Genomic DNA, 21832 nt, shown 5'->3' with positions numbered 1-21832 from the left:
ATTGAGGTGCTAGAGACAATTGTTGTGTTATACATGGATGTGTGCAGTAGAAGGCCATATGTGTTTCAGCAAGACTGAACACTTTCTCACAAACGTCTTCCATGCTGGCATGGGTTGGAGGGCTTGACAGGAACTGGTGAGACCAGGGGCTGCACCAGGTTCCATAGTCTGTTTTGGCTTGGTTTCTACAGCTAGATGCCCTTCTTAATGCCAGCTATTTTACAGCGTGTACTGGGTGCTTTTTATGTGGCACCAACATACATCCAATGCTTTTTACATGCACCTTGGTTTTCGGATCTCAATTCTGTTGTGGTAGATGGGTCTTCTTGAGTACAGCAATGCACCATGTATCTTGGTTATCTGTCATCTCCTTTGTAAAGCTCATCTTTTTGAGATTGGCCATTTTCTCATTTATTTATATATTTATTATATGAGGTCGATGGGAAGGGGAAGAAATGAAGATGTACCAGTGCGTAGTATAGAAAGGAAATGGGATGGTTGTATCTGTGTGTTTGCATACAAAATGTAAGGAAAAGGACAGAGTAGCGAAGAATTTGGTGGTGAGGATGAAGAAGAAATTAATGTTATGGTGTGGTTAAGATTTTGATTAGTGAATGGACTTGATAGTAAATGGTCTTGAACATATAGGTGGTGTTAAGGCACTTTGGACTAAATAATAATGTTGATGATGATGATGATAACATCAGTAATAATAAAAATCTTACATATAATAAAACACAATGTGTATCTCATTGGTCATGCTAGGGAAGGAAGAGTAAAACAACAAATGGAGTAGGAGTGAGTGACAGTCAGAAGTGATAAACAAGTGAATAACATTCAAAGGTTTTGCTCTGAAGAAGCTGGTATTTTAATCAAAATAGAATTTCAAATTTTTATCATAAATTGTATTTAGTTTCTTAATTACACACATGCACACACACACACACACACACACGCACACACACACACAACTATATATATGAAATTAAATATTAAACACTTTTGTTTTCAAGATATCTTTTACATAACATATATAAATGTTATGTGAATGAGAATATATATGTGTGTGTGTGTGTGTGTGTGTAGAAAGTTGAAAAGGAACATACGTTGATAAATATGGAAAAAAAAAGTCAAGATAGAAAAGGCTAAAATAATTTTATAAAAAAACATTTCAGTACCGGTTTCAGTCATTGAGACTTTTTCAACTGTAAGTATGGAAAACAATTAAATTTTGGAAAAATTAAAAGAAAAGTTTTTGAAAAGAATATTTGCATAGTATTCAAATACAAGGGGCATTTTCCTTGTTTCTACCTGTCTCTGTCTCTTTTGTTTACTCTTGTGGGTTCGAGGTCATTGACATGAAAATGTACATGATACCAATTAGTGTCCGCCACACCTAAATGTTTTTTCTGTGGTTATGACAAACACACATTCCAAGTGCCCAGCTTGGGAAGTGACATGTAAAACCTGTTACAAAATCAGTCATTTCCAGCAGGTATGTCAATCATCTCACACAAACAAACACTTCGTTTCATACACAAATCCTACATTGCCTGTCATATTCTCGGGAGCTCTTCTGGTATCATTGTCTTCTGCCATTGTTAAAGTGTACGTAAATAGTGTAAAACTCAGCACTCTGGTCAATACTGGAAGCTCTGATAGTTACATATCATCTCATATTGTATACTCACATGGTTGGCATAGCCATCCATCAAACACTCCTTTACTACCTTGTCAAGTGTTACATGAAGTCACTGTTTTGCCAAATTGGTCTATTATGACAATGAGTACTCCAATGTAAAGCTTTCATTTTTGCCCGAGCTTTACTCAGATGTTTTACTTGGACACAATTTTTTGATACTGCATGAACATATAAACATAGCTTTCAGGGCTCCCAGACCTCTATTTTCACTTTGCGGCTTGACCACGGCTCACATTGACACTCCTACACTTGACAAGGTAGTAAAGGAAAGTTTGATGGATGGCTGCGCCAACCATGTAAGTGTACAGTATGAGATGATATGTAACTATCAGAGCTTCCAGTATAAACCAGAGTGTTGAGTTTCACACTATTTACATACATTATTTGGGTCGCTTTCACCACATTGCAAACCCATTGCTACTAAATTCAGGCATCTGTCATTATCAGATCAGAAATTTGTGGAAGGTAAGGTCAGTCATTTTATCAGAACAAATCATTGAACCATCTTGTTCTCCATAGAGTTTTAATCCAGTGATGAATCACACAAAAGACGAATGGTAATCTATTATAGGCAGACAATTGATACACATAACTTGACACTTACCCTGTACCATGCATTGATGAACTGGTTTGGAAAATATCTAGTTACAAGATAAGTGCTTATCATCAGATTCCTATACATGAAGACGAGAAAATTTTACAGCATTCAAAGCATGTATCAGTTTTGTTGTATACCATTCGGATTTGCTAATGGTATAACTTGTTTGCAATGTATCATTGATAATCTTATCAAACAAACAAAACTCGAGGATACAATGTCACAATATGCGGGTACAACAAAAGAGAACATGGTGGGAACTGTGAAAGATTCCTACACGTCACAAAGACATACAGGCTCCCCTTCAATGATAAGAAAACAGTTGTTGCTGCCCAGACAATCATGCTCCTGGGATACAAAGTGTCCAAAGGGGTAATCAGACTAGATCCAGAATGATTACACTGCTTATGTGAGCTCCCATCTTCTCAAGATGCCAAAACACAAGAGAGGATCATCAGGATCTTTACTTATTATTCTCACTGGATCTCCCATTTGTCAGACAAAATTGCACCCTTGGTACAAAATAAGACTTACCCTTTTCTGATGTTGTCAAACAGTCATTCTGAAACTTCAAGTCAGACCTCAAAGGCACTGCTTTGGTCACCATTGATCACTAAGTACCCTTGGTTGTGGAGACAGATGCTTCAGATATTCCTATTGCTGCCACCTTGAACTAGAATGGAGGACCCGTAGTCTTCTTCTCCAGAATGCTTACTTGCAGTGAAAGGAACCATTCCTCGGTCAAAAAAGAAGCCTATGCCATCATTGAAGCTCTTCATAAATGGAAACACTACTTTATTGGCATTCATTTTCAGTTAGTGACTGACCAACGGTCTGTGGCTTTTGTGTTTGACAATGAGCACAAAGGTAAAGTCAAGAACAACAAAATACTACAATAGAGGATTGAGCTATCTTGTTTCAAATATGATGTTGTTTATCAGCCAGGTAAGAAGAACAAGGCTGCAGATGTATTTTCTTCGGGTTATTACACACCTTCTATCCGCTTGGACCTTATACAGCTCCATGATTCCTTGTGCCATCTAGGTGTGACATGATTGCTCCATTTTGTGTGCTCAGAGAATCTACCATTTTCCATGCATGATGTAAAATCTGTGATGTCTCAATGCCCCACATGCGCTGAACTAAAGCCTAGATTTATTGTGCCATCAACAGCTAAACTCGTGAAGGCCACTCAACCATTTGAGAGACTAAGTGTAGATTTCAAGGATCCAATCCCATCCACTAATCACAACAAATATCTACTCACAATTATCGATGAATTTTTTCACTTTCTGTTTGTGTTACAAAGCTGTTTTAGCTGCTGAACATCTCAATGAAGCTATAAGAGATGCCTTCATCAGTGGTATGCATTCCAGTAACATAAGCCAACGGTTATTGGAACAGGATAACATAGACTTCAATTGGGCCTTCATCCAAGCACAGATGCTGGAAACGGCAGAAGCTCAATCCATAAGTTACACATACTCAGTTGAGTTTGCATGTTCAGATATATCAGCTGCTACTGTCATTCATTGTTTCTGCCAGCTATTTTTGATTTTTGGACTACCTTCATGTCAGCTGAACTGAGACAATTCCTTCATGATAAAGGCATAGTAACCAGTAGGATGACCCCATACAATCCAGTGGGGAATGGTCAGGTCTAAAGGCTCAATCAACCTTATGGAAAACCATTACTTTGGCATTGAAGTCTAAGGGATTGAGTGCGAGTCACTGGCAGCATGTATTCCTTGATGCTCTGCATTCTATTCGCTCCTTCCTCTGTATGGTCTCTAACATCATGCCTCACAAGAAGCTCTTCAGTTTTTACTGCCGCTCAACTTCTGGGACCTCACTACCAGAATGGCTGGTGAAAGGTGGACCTGTGCTACTGAAGAAAAAGTTGCAGTTTTCAAAATTCAACCTAGCAGTAGAAGAGGTTGAGTTATTTGAATGCAATCCATAGTACGCCCATATATGCTTATCAAGCTGCAAGGCGGAAATGATTTTGTCAAAACATCTGGCTCTGGTGGGTAAATGTGCAATTTTCTGTTACATCAACTGAGCTTGATACATCATTGTGCAACCAGGATCCTGTGGATGATTTCAAAATAGAAACACTGGCAGTTGAGATAGGAACCAGTGTTATCAACCTTGAAGAAGAAGAAGCCCACGGTGCAAAACTGGATAATCTTGAGCAATTGAAAGAATGTCAACAGCATCTACACTCATACAACATGAGAAACTAGAAAGCGTGAACTATCCGAAATACTGTAATTTTCCATATTATTCCCTCCATTCCCTTGATATATACATTCACGATTCACACATATATTTTGATGACTAAGAACTTTACAAACTCACTGAACTCAGTAGGGAATGTGGTAATAATTACTGTTATTACTATTCAAGGTTATTTCCATCATCTCACCAGCCAACAAGGCTTTGAAATGATATTTAAACATGGCTGACTCCTGTTCAGCAAGGTTCATGACTAAAACAACTGACAGATACCACACCCTCGTTCTTAGAAGAGTAAAGCCAATTTGCGGCTAATCATTTCCAGTCATCTGTATTCAATAATCTCACCAGTTTGATAACCAGAATTACTACATGTATATGTATGCACTTGTATTGGTGTATATAAATATGCATGTGAATGTATGAGTGTGAGTGTGTGTTTTTTGTGTGTGTGTGTGTGCGTGTGTGCATGTGTGTGTATACTGAGAGAGAGATAGAGAAATATCAATGTGTGTGAGTGTGTGTATAAAATCCTTCCTGCTTTAAGCATAAGACCTGGATTTTGTTGGAGGGTGTAAGTCAATTACATCAACTCCAGCACTCAACTGATACTTGTTTTATTGACCCTGAAAGGATGAAAGGTAGAGTTGACCTTGGCAGAATTTGAATTCAGAATGTAAAGGAAGGCAAAATGCTGCTAAGCATTTTGCCTGGCATGCTAACAATTCTGCCAGCTCACCAGTCACTTCAGCAATGTAACTACACATGTCCTGTTGGTGATTCTTTTCCTTCTTTGAACTTTTCTCCTTTCCAATGAAGAGCTATGCTCGAAACATCAAACTCTCTCTTTTCAATGAGCATCAAGCTAATACATTTCTTGTGCACATCCTCTTGTTGTCTATTAATTTTATGCATTTATTTGAATTGACTATGTGTGTGTATATATATATATATATATATATATATATAATAATAATAATAATAATAATAATAATAATAATAATCCTTTTTACTAAAGGCACAAGACCTGAATCAGAGTATGTAACTGGTCCTTTCTTTTATTTGCCACCAGGACGAAGGATGAGGTGGACAATACAAAGACAGACATAAAGTGGGGATTTACATATAATGGAATGATTAAGAAAAAAATGGACAGTAGTGATGGTGTTCTCCTTATACAAGAGGACCTTTAGGGATAACCAAGGGACTCCACAATCCAAGATCTCCTTGAATTCGAAGGACAAGTGCCCTCTCCAGCTCTTTTCCTCCAACTCACAGGTCTACACTTAGAGTGGTACCATCCACTCTTGTTTCTTTATTGCCCACAAGGGGCTAAACATAGAGGGGACAAACAAGGACAGACAAAGGGATTAAGTTGATTACATCAACACCAGTGCGTAGTGTGTAACTGGTACTTAATTTATCGACCCTGAAAGGATGAAAGGCAAAGTCAACCTTGGCGGAATTTGAACTCACAACAGACAAAATACCGCTAATTGTTTCGCCTGGCATGCTAATGTTTCTGCCAGCTTGCCGCCATCCACTCTTGCCATTTTTACAACTTTCACCCTCCCTTTTGATAAATTCACTCAAGGTCAGATTGTTTATTTAGAGGTTTGAATACTATTTCAACAGATTGTAAAAGAAGAAAGAAAAAGGAAAAACAAAAAAAAAAAAAGAAATACAAGACAAAATAGGAACAAGACTACTTAGTAGAGCAGTTTTGTATACATGTAGTGAAATTCACCTGTCATTTTATTCATTTCACCAGCATGTGAAGTTAGTAATTCACAAATATATTTGTCCTTGTGCATTTTGAGGACAGAAAGTGCAGTAGGGTCAGAATAGTTTTCTGAGAATGTGCAGTTTCAGGGAAGGATCACAGGACAGTTTAGTTAACTTCTTGTATTTCTGTGACTATTACATGTGTGTGTGTGTGTGTGTGTGTGTGTGTGTGTGTGTGTGTGTGTGTGTGTGTGTGTGTGTGTGTGTGTGTGTGCGTGCGTGTGTAAGTATGTATAAATTCTTTGTGTTTCCAATTGTCCTAATGTTTATTTTTTATTCTTTATTTATCCAGTGATGTCACTGATAGTTGAATACAAAATTGGCCTTTCTTAAATTATATTGCTCTATGTTTCTAGTTATTGTAATGTAGAATTCTTATGTTTATTTTTTATTCTTTTGTTGTCCACTGATGTCACTAATAATTGAATATACAAATTTCTTAGATTATATTTCTTCTTAGTGTTCTTTTTGTAGGTGTTCTTGTACTGGAAATATTTCCTTAGTTCACTTTGAATTTAACAAATTTTGGATCACCTTGGAAATGTTGTGTTAACGTGTTTTCAGAAATATTAATTTCAATATTTTCTGTATCTATATATGTTACAGTTGTCGGCTTTATAAGGTGAATTCTACAATGTGATTTTCTCTATATGTACTTTTTTTGTCTGAATTTCTTGAAATTCTTCAAAATGATATCTACTTGTCATACATGAGGAATAGCTGTGTATTCTCCTTACATTTACTGATGTCTGATTGTTGGATATAATTAACCAAAATTCATTTAAAACTGAATGCTTTAACGATATCTGCTTGGATTTTTTAATCCATTTTTGTCTTCTAACTATATATATATATATATATATAGTGATAGTTTGTTGTCAACTTAATGTGGCAGTCCCAGGAAAGGGAAGAATGCTACTGCTATTTAGCCCCAGGAAACATCGTTTCCATTTGACTATGTGATACAAGTGGAGAAAGTTGGTATAGAATGATGGCTGTTTCAAGAAGATATAGGTTGGTATGGGTAAGTTAATTCCAACCATAACAATCATCTATATTTCACTCATCAGAGTTAATCTAAAGGATTTATAAAAGAGTTATTTAAATCTTAAGGTTTTAAGCAACATTAAAAATCAAATGCTATGTTGGAACATACTGTTCAGGCAGATGATATAATAAGAGCTAAAAATTACATGTTTATATAAATTATGAAGCTATAGATAATAGTGTTTTAAGAAGAATCCAAATACATAAAGGGTAACTAGGTTAAAATCATATAAACTAATTATTTTTGGAAAAACATTTTGAAGTTGATAAATATTTATGTTTACAAAGAATAATGACATCTGAGAGCTTGCTAAGTAAAATTTTTTTTTGTCGGCAGAGTATACAGATCACTTCTTTTGTGCATAATTTACAGTTTCTGCTGTGTGTACCGTATGATGTGATTTCTAGACTGAATTCTTTATTGTGCAGTTGAATTTTTTGTTTCTTGATTAATAAATGAGTTTGTGTGTGCCCTATATCTTGTCTTAAAATCAGTCATACTTCCTATGAATATCTTTTTGATTCACTAAGGGTTGAGATCTCAACTTTATATATAACATTTCTCTTAAACAGAATCCCTTTAAGGGACTTAATTCCCGGTTATGGTAATTACATGTTTTATTTCTATGCTTTGCTTTTAAATTTTTAATATCAGGATTCTTATCATTGTTCTTCATATTAAGGTCAGCTATGTTGTCATCTCTATCAATACTATTATTTCTAAGTTTAAATCTATTGTTGGCTACAATTATTGATCCTAGGTTGGGCATAGTTGAGTACAATAATTTAAGGCAGGATCTATTAAAGATGGAATGATATTTATGGCCTAATGGGAAATCCCTGTCAGTAATCCTAAAAAATAATTTAGGGAGGATTCTGACTTGGAGGGGAAAAGGAAGGGTGAACCAGATAATTTCCTGTTTCCTCACTGAGTTGTTTCTACTTTTCCCAGTATAGCTATTATTATTATTATTATTATAATTAAATGAATTATAGTATCTTCTATTATGGTGTTGGTTCTTATGCTCGGTTGGCGGGGGTCATGGAAGGTGTGTCAATGTTTACTTTCGCAATATTTGGAAAATATTTACCTAATTTATTTTAAAATATTGCATTCTTAATATAATATATCTTCCTACTGAATCCACTGTCCTTCAAAGCTGTATTATAAAAGGGTGCAAAGTTATAAAAAATCTTTTTGTTTGCAGATAAGTTAGAGATTTTTATCAACACACCTTTGACTATCCCATTAATAATTGGGGATGATTTGATAAGGTGTGGATATACTTAATGGTTTTATTAAACTTATGGTAATGGTAAAATAAGCCATTATCTAAATTTAATGTTACGTCCAAAATGTTAACACATTTAGTGACATTTTCAAATAGAATATCTAAGTTATATAATTTTATCAATCTTTACCTTATCAGTTGCTTGTGCTGAATAATGCATCGTCTCTATACAAACCTCTGCTGATATTAGGGAATTCTTCCTTAATTTTTGAAATTAAAGAATAGGCCAACAATATCAGTGATCTGGACAGAGTCCAAGATTTCCATTGTGACATCAGAGTCATTTTGAAGGTCACATTGGGTCCAGGTTCTATTTCTGAAAGATATCTGCTATGAATTAAATTTGATAACTTTATTTTGCTTTTGCTTTATTTTGGTGTTTAGTTAAATCAAGTTTGTTGTGACTAACATTCTTTGTGATATTTTTATGTGAACTAGACAAATTATGCAATATTTTTCAGAGTATCAGAGCACCTTTCATACTTTTTGTGCAGTGTCACATTTGGAGTACTGCCATGAGGGATTATGGCCAACAATATCAGCTCAGATTACAGTTTGAGTTTGTATAGTTTCACAATTTCATATTTACAAATGTAGCATTCGTTTTCAATTTAAACCAGTGTCTCGTCGTTCGTTCATTTCGTTTAACGTCCGCTTTCCATGCTAGCAATTTGGCAGAGTTTCTACAGCTGGATGCCCTTCCTAACGCCAACCACTCAGAGAGTGTAGTGGGTACTTTTATGTGTCACCTGCACGAAGGCCAGTCAGGCGATACTGGCAACGGCCACGCTCAAAATGGTGTATTTTATGTGCCACCTGCACAAGAGCTTTAAAATATGGAATGTGTTTAAAAAAAACTGAAAAACAATTTTTTTTTAAATTTTAAAACATTAGTATTATTTATTAAGTTATTTTTATTTAAATATTTTCTTCCTTAACTTCCTTTTCACAGGCTCACCAACTTGGACGGCAGGCTGATGTTTATGTAAAATCTGGTAAATTTGAAGAGGCTTTGAACTGTCATAAACGTGCAGCAGGTAGTTTTAAAATTAATGAATTTCTATTTTATTTTATTAATTTTTTTTTAACATTTAATAAATGATTCATATTTCAGAGAAAAAGACATATTAGGTTAAAGTTCAGAACCTGTGGAAATAGTGATGGCCTGTTCCAGCAATATTTAGTCCATAGTTTGATGAGTTCAGCTGCCATGAGGGGTGTAGAATTCTTCCTTTTGGGCCTTGCCCTACATCTGAGTATAAGAGAGAGAGAGAGAGAGAGAGTTGGTGTCACTTTGGTAGTGAGATGAAATGAATGGAAGAAATTGAAGTTGAAAGAGTAGTTATGGTAGTTGTGGTGGTGGTGTGGTACGATACTTAGAAGGTAGAGAGAGGTAGAGAGAGAAAGCAAGAGAGAAAGAGAAAGGTGAGGTGAGAGGATTAGAAGACTGGGGTATGAAGTGGCCAAAAGGAGAGAAAGGTAAGAATTAGAGAAGGAAAGTAGAAAGAGCCAATTCTTTAAACAAGGCAAAAATAAAATGAGATCTAGTAAAGATGAGCCTAAAAACATTAAGTGTCAGTAAGTACCAGGAGTCAAAGGCAACCATACAAACACATATGTAAAAACTTCCTTTTTCCTAAGTATGTTAATCAAATCAGAATGTTTTGGAAATTATCTCCCCTACTTATCCATTTTTTTGTTTACAGTGTTCAGTACATCTCTAACTGAATTGGCTTCATTCATAGATTGATTCTTTCAGTTATTTTTCTCTTCACTAAGTTTATTTTGTATATCTATATGTATACTTACTTAGCTGTGGAGGCGCAATGGCCCAGTGGTTACGGCAGCGGACTCATGGTCATGGGATCGCGGTTTCGATTCCCAGACCGGGCGTTGTGAGTGTTTATTGAGCGAAAACACCTAAAGCTCCTTGAGGCTCCGGCAGGGAATGGTGGCGAACCCTGCTGTACTCTTTCACCACAACTTTCTCTCACTCTTACTTCCTGTTTCTGTTGTCACACTGTGTCACGCTGAAAATCCCCCGTGTCTGTGGAGTGCTCAGCCACTTGCATGTTAATTTCATGAGCAGGCTGTTCCGTTGATCAGATCAACTAGAACCCTCGACATCGTAAGCGACAGTGTCAACAACAAACTTACCTAGCTGCTTATCTACATTCCTATCTACCCTCCTGCCTGCCTGCTTCTTTTCCTTTTTCCCTTCCTTTGGCAGAACAAAGCAGGAAAATGGAAACCCATAATATATATACTTTTCTACTTAATAGGTCAAGAGTTCTGTGCAAGGCACTTAAGAGACTGACTTCAAATTTGAGAGCTTGTTTCCTATATAGTGTGAATTGCAATTTGCTATGGAAGGTTTCATTCAGAATTAATATTGGAGAAGTAATTGTGAAAAAAGTGTATTTCAAATAATCTGCCAATAAAACAGAGGGTAGGCTTGAGTGAAAATGAAATGAAAATAAAAACACAAACCCATTCACTCACACACACTCTCACACATACATATACATCACAGGACATTAAAGTTTATCGAAGCATATACTTACTCTTTACTCTTTTACTCTTTTATTTGTTTCAGTCTTTTGACTGTGGCCATGCTGGAGCACCGCCTTTTAGTCGAGTAAATCGACCCCAGGACTTATTCCTTAGAAGCCTAGTACTTATTCTATTGATCTCTTTTGCCGAACCGCTAAGTTACGGGGGCATAAACATACCAGCATCGGTTGTCAAGCGATGTTGGGGGGACAAATACACACATACAAACATACACACACACATACATATATATATATATATACATATATACGATGGGCTTCTTTCAGTTTCCGTTTACCAAATCCACTCACAAGGCTTTGGTCAGCCCGAGGCTATAGTAGAAGACACTTGCCCAAGATGCCACGCAGTGGGACTGAACCCAGGACCATGTGGTTGGTAAGCTAGCTACTTACCACACAGCCACTCCTTGTACACATTTATATATTAACATAAATATTATGTCAGTAGAAATACAATTACATATACATATTTTCCAATGAACAGACACAGTTGGGCATGCATCATTATGAAAGTTCTCAGACTTTTTCAGAAGAGAATTTTATTAATTTTAAAGAAGTACAAAACTCTAATCTCCTTCAAGTTATGATTCTGATTTCAGTGTACTTGTAGCACACCAGCCTCTTTGTAAAGGTACCCTGGAAATCCTCCAAAGTGAAAGTGTCCAATACCCTTGTCACAGCCTCTTTCACCTTCAAACAACTGCCATTAAGGTTCTCTTTCAGTTTGGAAAACAACCAAAGCTCACAAGGAGCAAGGTCAGGAATGTAGTGAAGTGAAAGAGAATTTTGATGTCCATCCCAGCCATGTGGTTGGTTACCAGGATGCTTGTCACTGAGCACCCTAGGAACAAACTTAGTACAAATTTTTCCTATGTTCAGATCTTCATGAATAATTCTGTGTACAAAAGACCATAATGTGTCCATAAAGATAATAAGCACACTGACTCCAAACTGTAGACACACAACAGTCTTCATCCAGAAAATTGTGAACTTCCTCAACCAGCTCTGTTCTCCTTTTGACACCTCTCATTGTGTGTGTGTGTCTGTGTTTGCCCACCACCATTACTTGACAACTGGTGTTGGTTTGTTTACTTCCCCATAACTTAGCAGTTCAGCAAAAGAGAAAATAGAAAAATAATAAGTTCTAGGGATGATATGTTCAACTAAAATTCCTCAAGGTGGTGCCCCAACATGGCCACAATCTAAAAACTGAAATAGATAAAAGATATATACATAGGGAAGAGATTGCTGTTTTCCCAGGTTGTCCATACAATTCTGAGACCAGATGTGGTTCTGTGGTCTAAAAAGACCAAGAAAATTATCTTGACTGAGCTTGCAGTCCTGTGAGAAGAAGGGTATGATCAGACCCATGAATAGAAGCATGCGAAGTATGACAGCCTTCTGCAGGATTGCAGGCAGAAGGGATGGCAGTTATGGCTTTTCCCATTTGAGCTTGGCTGTAGGGGTTTCCCTGCACAGTCGGTATGGAGTATGCTTGCAACCAATGGAATGAGTGGAAAGGAGTGAAGGGTGGCTGTGTGCAAGATGGGAAAGGCAGTTAAAAAAGCCTCTTGTTGGTTATGGAGCAGAAGAGATGAGAGGCAGTGGTTTGGCCACCTCTGCTGACCCATCAATCATAATTGGATACTGTCTGATTACATTACTTTGGTAAGTGGAAACAAGCATCTTCTTCTAGGTATTATCAACATACATACATACATGCATACATATATATATATATATATATATATATATATATATATATATATATATACCAGCTTAAAAGCCGCCCTACCGAGTGGCTTTTAAGTTAGTATATAGCTTTTAAGCAACTGACCCTGAATGTGAAGATCTGCAAACAGATCTCTGACCTGGTTTGGGGAATTTGTTGCAATTGCTTCATATCCCAATGATAATCATATTCGTTGCAAACAATTGTGTGAAAAAATCGCCGAAAACAATCACAGTAATGAAAGCATAGGAATCCAAAATTTCAGAATTGCAGGTCTGGACTCAACCTGGAATGTTTTTAATTTACTCTCGGAGTTAACCTTTAGATTATAAAAATTGTTATTGTACAAAAAAATTTGTTGCAAAAAGTCACAGTAAAATATTGCTGAAAACAATCACAGTAATGAAAACTTGGGAATCCAAAATTTCAAGATTGTGGGTCCAAGTTTGGCATGGAGTGTTTTAAATTTACTCATGGAGTCAGCCTGATTCCAAAATGGTATGATATATTGGGCTTTGGTCTCTAGGAGTAAAGTTGAAAAAGTGTAACACACTGACATTCACATTTATTATATTATATTATATTATATTATATTATACTAAGATGGGGAGCTGGCAGAATAGTTAGCATGCCGGGCGAAATACTTAGCCGTATTTTGTCTGCCGTTAGGTTTTGAGTTGAAATTCCGCTGAGGACGACTTTGCCTTTCGTCCATTTGGGTTCAATAAAATTAGTACCAGTTATGTACTGAGGTCAATGTAATCGATTTAATCCCTTCCCCAAAAATTTGAGGCCTTGCGCTTCCAGTAGAAAGGATTTATTAAAGTTGATTATGTGTCTTTTGTGTGACACACTGACATTCACATTCCTTATATTAGATATACTTTTTTACTTGTTTCAGTCATTTGACTGCGGCCATGCTGGAGCACCAACTTTTGTCGAGCAAATCGACCCTAGGACTTATTCTTTATAAGCCTAGTACTTATTCTATCAGTCTCTTTTGCCGAACCGCTAAGTTACGGGGACGTAAACACACCAGCATTGGTTGTCAAGCGATGTTGCGGGGACAAACACAGATGCATAAACATATACACACACATACATATATATATACGATGGGCTTCTTTCAGTTTCCATCTACCAAATCGACTCACAAGGCTTTGGTCAGCTTGAGGCTATAGTAGAAGACACTTGTCGAAGATGCCACGCAGTGGGACTGAACCCAGAACCATGTGGTTGGTAAGCAAGCTACTTACCACACAGCCACTCTTGCACCTATGTTTAATTTTGGGGCAACTTTATTTCAATTAAAATGTATTTTATATGTGTGTGTATTAAAGAAAGCAAAAAATAAAATAAAAATGATAGTGCTCAATATTTTGGTGATCGCAATTTCTGTCAAAGACACACAGTTAAACAAGGTTGTACATCATCTCCCTCTTTCCGTCACTCACTCTCCCACCATCAACACTACTATTTTTAATAAAACATCAACTCTCTCTAAATTTATTTGTTTCTCTTTTTCTCCCTCTTTTTCTTCCTCTCTCTCTCTCACTCTTTCTGTCTTCACGACCACCCTCACCATCTCTATTTTTACTATTACTCTCACCCCATCATGAGGAATAGTAGGAGTGTCAAGGAATAGTGAAAGAGGGAGTCTAAGTGTGACACACTGACACACAAATTAATTTTCACATTTATTATATTATATATATATATATATATATATATATATACATATATATATATATATCATCATCATCATCTTTAATGTCCGCTTTCCATGCTAGCATGGGTTGGACGATTTGACTGAGGACTGGTGAAACCAGATGGCTACACCAGGCTCCAATCTGATTTGGCAGAGTTTCTACAGCTGGATGCCCTTCCTAATACCAACCACTCAGAGAGTGTAGTGGGTGCTTTTACATGTCACCCGCACAAAGGCCAGTCAGGCAGAACTGGCAACGGCCACACTCAAAATGGTGTATTTTATGTGCCACCCACACAAGAGCCTGTGCAGGGGCACTGGCAATGATCTCGCTCGAAAATCCTACGAAGGCCAGTCAGGCGGTACTGGCAACGGCCACACTCAAAATGGTGTATTTTATGTGCCACCCGCACAAGAGCCAGTCCATATATAGATTTAGATTTAGATTCAAAATTGAATGTGGTACTTATGTTTAGGCACCAGAATATAGTATGGTATTATCCAAAAACAAGGTGATCAAAAATCAAAAAAAGCAACACGGATTTAAAAGATTATTGCAGCACGCATGTTTCATGCTTCTCCATTTATTTAAGTAATGCGAGCATTACATTAAATGCAATATGTAGAACAATCTTCAGCTGCACAAGGATGTAGAAAATTACAGTAGAATAGACATATTATAATTGTGGCAACATTTAAAATCTAAGTGGGAAGAAGAATACATAAAACTCCATCTTGACATAGCCAAGGCTAGCAGGCTAGTAATTAATTCTAGGTAGAATTTCAACTGTCTCTGATTTTATTTGTCTCTTATCTAGTGGTTACAGTATAAGGGGGCAATCACTTCTAAGGAAAGGGAATGTGTAAGCATTATACATGGATATGCTTATAAAGGTTTCTCTGGTCAGAGTGGCAACACTATTTTAGGTTGGGTTTTTTTACTGCTATCATAATGTTGGGGAATTAAACATTAAGCATTTAGGTCAACAGGGCTTTTTCTTTAGTCTGAATAAAGCATCAGTCTTGTTTTACATATACTAAGTATGGGAAATTTATAGATATCAATATTAGCTTAATTAATATGTTAATAATAAAAATGTAATTAGTTTATACAAAAACCCTGAAGCTATAGATAAGGTGTGAAGTTTAAGAATATATATATTGGACTCAGGAAACTATTTTGAATTATTTAAAAAAATTATTTAAAAAATATTTTAAACTTTAAGCTAATATATCTAATACTATTTGAAAGACATATAAGAGATAAGCTTTATTTTTATAATGTAAAGAATTAATATAGGATTTATATAGTTTATAATAAAGGATTTATCAAGGTTTAAGGAATTAATAAAAATAAAAAAAAGAAAGGAATGGTAGGAATTAACAAGGACATCCAATATAGAAACATACTATCTTATATAGTCAAGAACTTATTTTAAGACTAACATGGGCTAATTACAGAATATTAATGGAATAAGGATTAGATTTATTTAAGTCAAAATATAGAATAAACATGACACTACCACTACAAGCCCTGAAATAATGTAATAATAAGGATCCTTTTAGAGTCAGGCATTGAATAAGATTGCTCTACATATTGCATTTAATGTAATGCTCGCATTACTTAAATAAATGGAGTAGCATAAAACATACGCACTGCAATAATCTTTTAAATCCGTGTTGCTTTATTTGATTTTATATATATATATATATATATATATATATATATATGTGTGTGTAATCCAGTACAACCTGTTGCATGGTCAGGTTGCCGGCGACTAAACTAGCACCCCCACAAGGGCTACCCTGGTGAGGAGGGTTGCTAGAAACCCAGCAGGATTAAAAACAAGACCTGTTGAAAACTCGGATGGACCTAGTGCAGGCTCAACGGCTATCTAGCAATAGCACGGGTACGCAGAAATTCCGGGATGGTGTCTGGCGTGCTGAAAGACCACTGGGAGTGAGGCGCTTCTCAGCTTTTGTTGAAGCATGTCTCTAGGAGAAGGTCACTCTGATATAAAACCAAATATGCAGGGAATGGCATTGGACATTTTGGTGATCTTTGGTTTGTGCTAGAGATCATGGCGCTCCCACATCTCTGAGCCTGCGACTTATATTGGCACTAGACATCTTGCTCCAACTTGTCTCTCGATAATGTCAGTAAGGTGGAGAGAGTCTATGAAGTGTTGTGCAAGCCTCATTAGACCTAAAACTCAGCACAGGCATTGCCGACCTCTGCTCGACATGTGCGTTTTTTTTATTTATTTTCCTATATATATTTATCTTATTTTTAGTATATATTTTATTTTTATATATTTTTTTTTTATTCGGAAGTCCTGCGGCGATGGGAAGGTGGTGAAGCATGCAGACCTGACAGGTTGGAAGCATGTAGTCAGCGACCTGCACGTAGGTGCCCCATGCTAGATATAAAGTCGTCTCCTTGTCACCCAAGACAGCGGTAAGATTTGGTTGCTGCATGGGTGTCTGAGCAGCTCCATTTGGAGAGGGCAATGCTCACCCGGAGACCGGGGAGGTTCTAGAAAAGGTGAACCAAAAATTACTTGTCTTTCCATATCTGGTCAGTTTAGCGTGACTGATGGATATCCATCCTGCACTCGAAAAGCAAAGAGTTTTTTATTTATAAAATCTGGACGGAACTTAAACATTTAATGTTGGAATGTGCGCAGTCTGTTGCACAACAAGAGTGATTGTAGGCCTGAAAGACGCACTGCAATTGTTGCTCGTGAGCTGAACCGTTATAAAATTGATATAGCTGCACTCTCAGAGACTCGTATAGAAGGTGATGGTCAGCTTGAGGCAGTAAGAGGTGGATACACCTTTTTTTGGAAAGGAAGGCAGAAGGAGGAGCGCAGAGAGGCTGGTGTTGGTTTTGCAGTCCAATCTGATATCCTTAAGAAGTTGGAAGAGCTCCCTGTTCCTATAAATGAACGTATAATGACACTACGGTTGCACTTGAAAGGTAAGCGGTTTGCTACTCTAATAAGTGCCTATGCACCTACTTTGATTAGCTGTGATGAAGATAAAACAATGTTTTATACCCATTTGAGAGCCATACTTAGAAAAATTCCCAATTCTGATAAAGTCATTCTACTGGGGGATTTTAATGCCAGAGTTGGAACAGACTGGCAAACATGGAACTCTCTAGGACGTTTTGGAGTAGGGAAAATGAATAGCAATGGTCTCATGCTACTGGAGCTTTGCGAAGAACATGGACTTTACATCGCAAGCACTCATTTTATGCACAAAGGTGATCACACAACAACATGGATGCATCCAAGGTCCAAAGTTTGGCACTTGCTGGATTATGTCATCATCAGCAAGCGCGACATTTATGACATTTGTAATGTCAAGTCCTTCCATGGATCAGAATGCTGGACAGACCACAGTCTTGTGCGAGCAAAGTTCCGAATGGTAATTAGAGTAAAAGAAAGAAGAGTACCAGTCAGCATTCCTCGCCGTCTAAATGTCCACAAGGTATATGATATGGTGGTTAGGAAAGAACTTCAGACTTGCTTGTCCAGCATTGAAACTGCTGGAGCATGGGAGGATTTTCGAGACCAGGTTCTACAATGTGCAGCCAAAACCCTGGGATATGTTACTGCCAGACAGAGAGACAGGTTTGATGAGAATGATGCTGAAGTTCAGCGACTATTGGTGGTAAAGTGCCATGCTCACAGTGTATTGCTACACAGAGAACTGTCTACTGTGCAGCGAAGTCTAGCACTTGCCCACTATAACAGTGTAAAATCACTACTGCAGCGATCTCTCAGGAAGATGCAGAACACTTGGTGGGAGGATCTTGCTCGTGATGTTCAGGCTGCTGCTGATGCAAATGACAGCGAGAAGCTTTACCATCTTATAAAGCAAGCTTATGGACCTAAGAACTCCACATGAGCTCGTTTGCTTTCCAAGGAGTCTTCCACCCTGTTGACTAAATCAACAGAAATCACAGATCACTGGATCGAACACTTCTCTGAACTCTTAAACCATGAGTCAGTTGTGGATGAAACAGTGATTGATACTATGCAACAAAGACCTATCATTGGCTCCTTAGACTCCTCACCCTCAATAGATGAAGTAATGACATCAATAAGTAAAATGAATCTTGGTAGGGCACCTGGAAAGGATGGAATTTGTGCTGAGGTCTTGCGATTTGGTGGTAATTACATCACACAGTCCCTTCATGAACTTATTAGTGCAGTCTGGAGGGATGGTGCAATCCCTAAGGACTGGAAGGATGCAATTATTCTTCCTCTATATAAAAGAAAAGGAGCCAGAACAATGTGTGGTAACTACAGAGGTATTGCTCTATTATCAGCTGCTGGCAAGGTTCTGGCAAACATTCTTCTTACCCGTCTGAATGGGTATCTCGTAAATGATGTCCTATCTGAATCTCAATGTGGCTTCCGATCTGGTAAAGGGACAATGGATATGATTTTTCACAGCAAGACAGATGCAGAAGAAGTGCTATGAGCAGAATATGGATCTTGTCCAGGTATTCATTGATTTAACAAAGGCTTTTGACACTGTAAATAGGGCCTTTCTATGGAAAATACTTGGCAAACTTGGATGTCCGGATCACTTTATATCTATAATTAAATCATTTCATGATGGGGATGGAGGCTTGGGTCATTGTTGGTGGTGGCATGGCGGGACCCATTCCTGTAGAGAATGGTGTCAAGCAGGGTGACATCCTTGCCCCAACTCTCTTTTCTTTGTACTTTGCTGCTGCTTTTACTCATGCTTTTGCTAAGGTTAGCTCTCTGGGAATATATTTCAGATATCAATCTTCTGGCCGCCTCTTTAATCTTCACTGATTTGCTGCCAATTCAAAGGTTCTCCCATGCTTTCCCCACTCTCGCCTCCCCCGCCTTCGCCTTCCGGACCTCCCACATCCCAACACCCTCACATCACACCACGCTACACCATATCACACAACACACCACCATGCACACACTAGCACTGACCAATTCCCCTCCCCCACATTTTCACACCTTCACACCTACATACACACATACGTATGTTAAGATCACCAGCATTCTCTCACACACACGTAGCTTCTCGTCTTGGGTTCACCACTTCTTTGTTATCTCCTCTTTTTCTTAGCTCTCCTGTGTGATCCTTCTGTCCGGCATTCGTCATGATAGATCGCTGACCACTACATTTATATATTTTTTTCTCCTTGTTTCTCTCCTTATTTCTTTCTGTGTTCCTTTCAGTTGAAGAGCGTAGGCTCGAAACGTCAAAGACTTTCTCTATTCCCGAGCGTTAAACTAATACATCCATTTGTTGTTTACACCACCTGTCATCGTCTGTTGTTTTTTTCGTAAATATATATATATTGAAAATGAATAAAAATGAAAATGCCACTTTTTAAAAACATTTTTTGGGTGTTTTAATCAATTTACATGTTTCGTTTTTTTTGAAAACCTTATCAAATATGAATATAAAATATGTGAGAAGAGAAAAGGGCTATTAATAAAATAAAATTGAAATTAAAATTAAGAATGACATTCATAGTTTACTGTTATTTCTTGCATGCGCACGTGGTCCTTTCCTTGAACATGGTAATCCCACAAAAGCAGAATAAGCGATGCATGCAAAGGAGCTACAGACATAATTATCAAGGTCCCCTCACCTGATGACCTGAAACTAAGACTAAGACCAATAATAGCAGTTCCAGTATGTGAAACCCACCACCTCAGTAGCTTCTTGGACACTCTACTGAAACCCTTCCTAAAACACATCAAGAGCTTTATAAGGGATGACCTGGACATGCTAAACCACCTCCCAAAAGCGGTCAATGAAAAAACACTACTAGTATCCTTTGACGTAGTCAACCTATATTCAAACATCCCCCACACTTTAGGAATAGAAGCCATCACTTTCTGGTTAGAACTCCCCTCTTGCATTAAAAAAGAACTTAGATTTATCCTAAAAAATAATTATTTTATATTTAACAACGAATACTTCCGACAAAAATCGGGAACTGCAATGGGAACACGGACTGTGCCTACTTTTGCAAACCTGGTAATGGGCTATCTCGAGATTAAACTATACCAGAGAACACTCAAGAAATATGGAAGCTCCTTTTCCACATACATACAAAACAGCTGGAAAAGATATCTCGATGACACTTCTAAATGGAATAAACGAAAACCTCCAATTTATGATGGAATACAACAATCAACAACTACTGTTTTTAGATATCCTCATAAAGAAAGTCGGAAACAAGATAGAGACAGACATCTATTATAAACCCACTGACTCGAAACAGTACCTACCATTTGATTCTTGCCACCCGAGACACACCAGGACTAATATCCCATTTTGTTTAGCCAAAAGAATATGCACTATAGTATCAGATGCAGAGACCCGTTATACACGACTCCAGGAATTGAAATCCACACTCATAAATAGAAACTATTCACAGCCCTTAATCGAAAATACGATCCAAAGAGTACTTCAATTAAATACACAAGAACTTAGACAACCAAGACCCAAAAAGGAAGAAAAATTAAAAACCCTACCTTACATCTCCACACACAACCCACACAACATACTCCACAGCACAGCTCTACTCAAGAAAGACCCAAAAATGAACCAAATCCTCAAAACACATACAATCATCAAAAGTAAGAGGCAACCAAAATCAATGAAAAAGATTTTAACCCAGGCCAAATTACACTCAACAATAACCACTAAACCTACAGTAAAAAAATGCGGGAGACCCAACTGTGGGATTTGTGTCAATGTAATAGAAGGATCAGAACATCGATTAGAACAAGGCCATAATTTCACAGTAAAAACTAATTTTACATGTGCATCAGAGAACTTGATCCACCTAATTACATGCTCTGGATGCAAACGGCAATATATTGGACACACTAAAAACAGCCTACGTCAGAGGATGGCGGTACACAAATCCCAAATTAGTATCCCAGAAAACAGGAAAATACCTCTCAGCCTGCACATCGAAGAATGTGCTTACAACAAATTTCCCAAATTCACAATGTTTCCTCTATACAAATTCAAAGACAATGCTAGCCAAAATCAATTTCTTTGCTAATAGCAAAGAAATTTTATAAGAAAATACCAACCAAGTCTAAATTCTAGCAACACTGAGACTTTCATAT

General features: G+C 37.3%; 1 protein-coding gene across 3 annotated transcripts in view; it reads left to right on the top strand.

Moving 5' to 3' along the window:
• Nucleotides 1-21832, top strand: part of LOC106873769 (nuclear receptor-binding factor 2) — a 106381-nt gene that overhangs the window by 70471 nt on the left and 14078 nt on the right. For all 3 annotated transcript variants that reach the window (XM_089347100.1, XM_089347101.1, XM_052978385.2), the window contains exon 2: nucleotides 9615-9699. Coding sequence is in view for 1 of the 3 variants with exons in the window: in XM_052978385.2 (XP_052834345.1) it covers nucleotides 9615-9699 (85 nt within the window). In the remaining 2 variants the exon portion in view is untranslated. The remainder of the gene's footprint in view (nucleotides 1-9614; nucleotides 9700-21832) is intronic.

The sequence above is a fragment of the Octopus bimaculoides genome, chromosome 2 (assembly GCF_046866305.1).
Source record: "Octopus bimaculoides isolate indiv1 chromosome 2, ASM4686630v1, whole genome shotgun sequence".
NCBI lineage: Eukaryota > Metazoa > Mollusca > Cephalopoda > Octopoda > Octopodidae > Octopus > Octopus bimaculoides.
The sequence above is the reverse complement of the archived record's forward strand: the minus strand, read 5'-3'. Positions and strand labels throughout refer to the sequence as shown.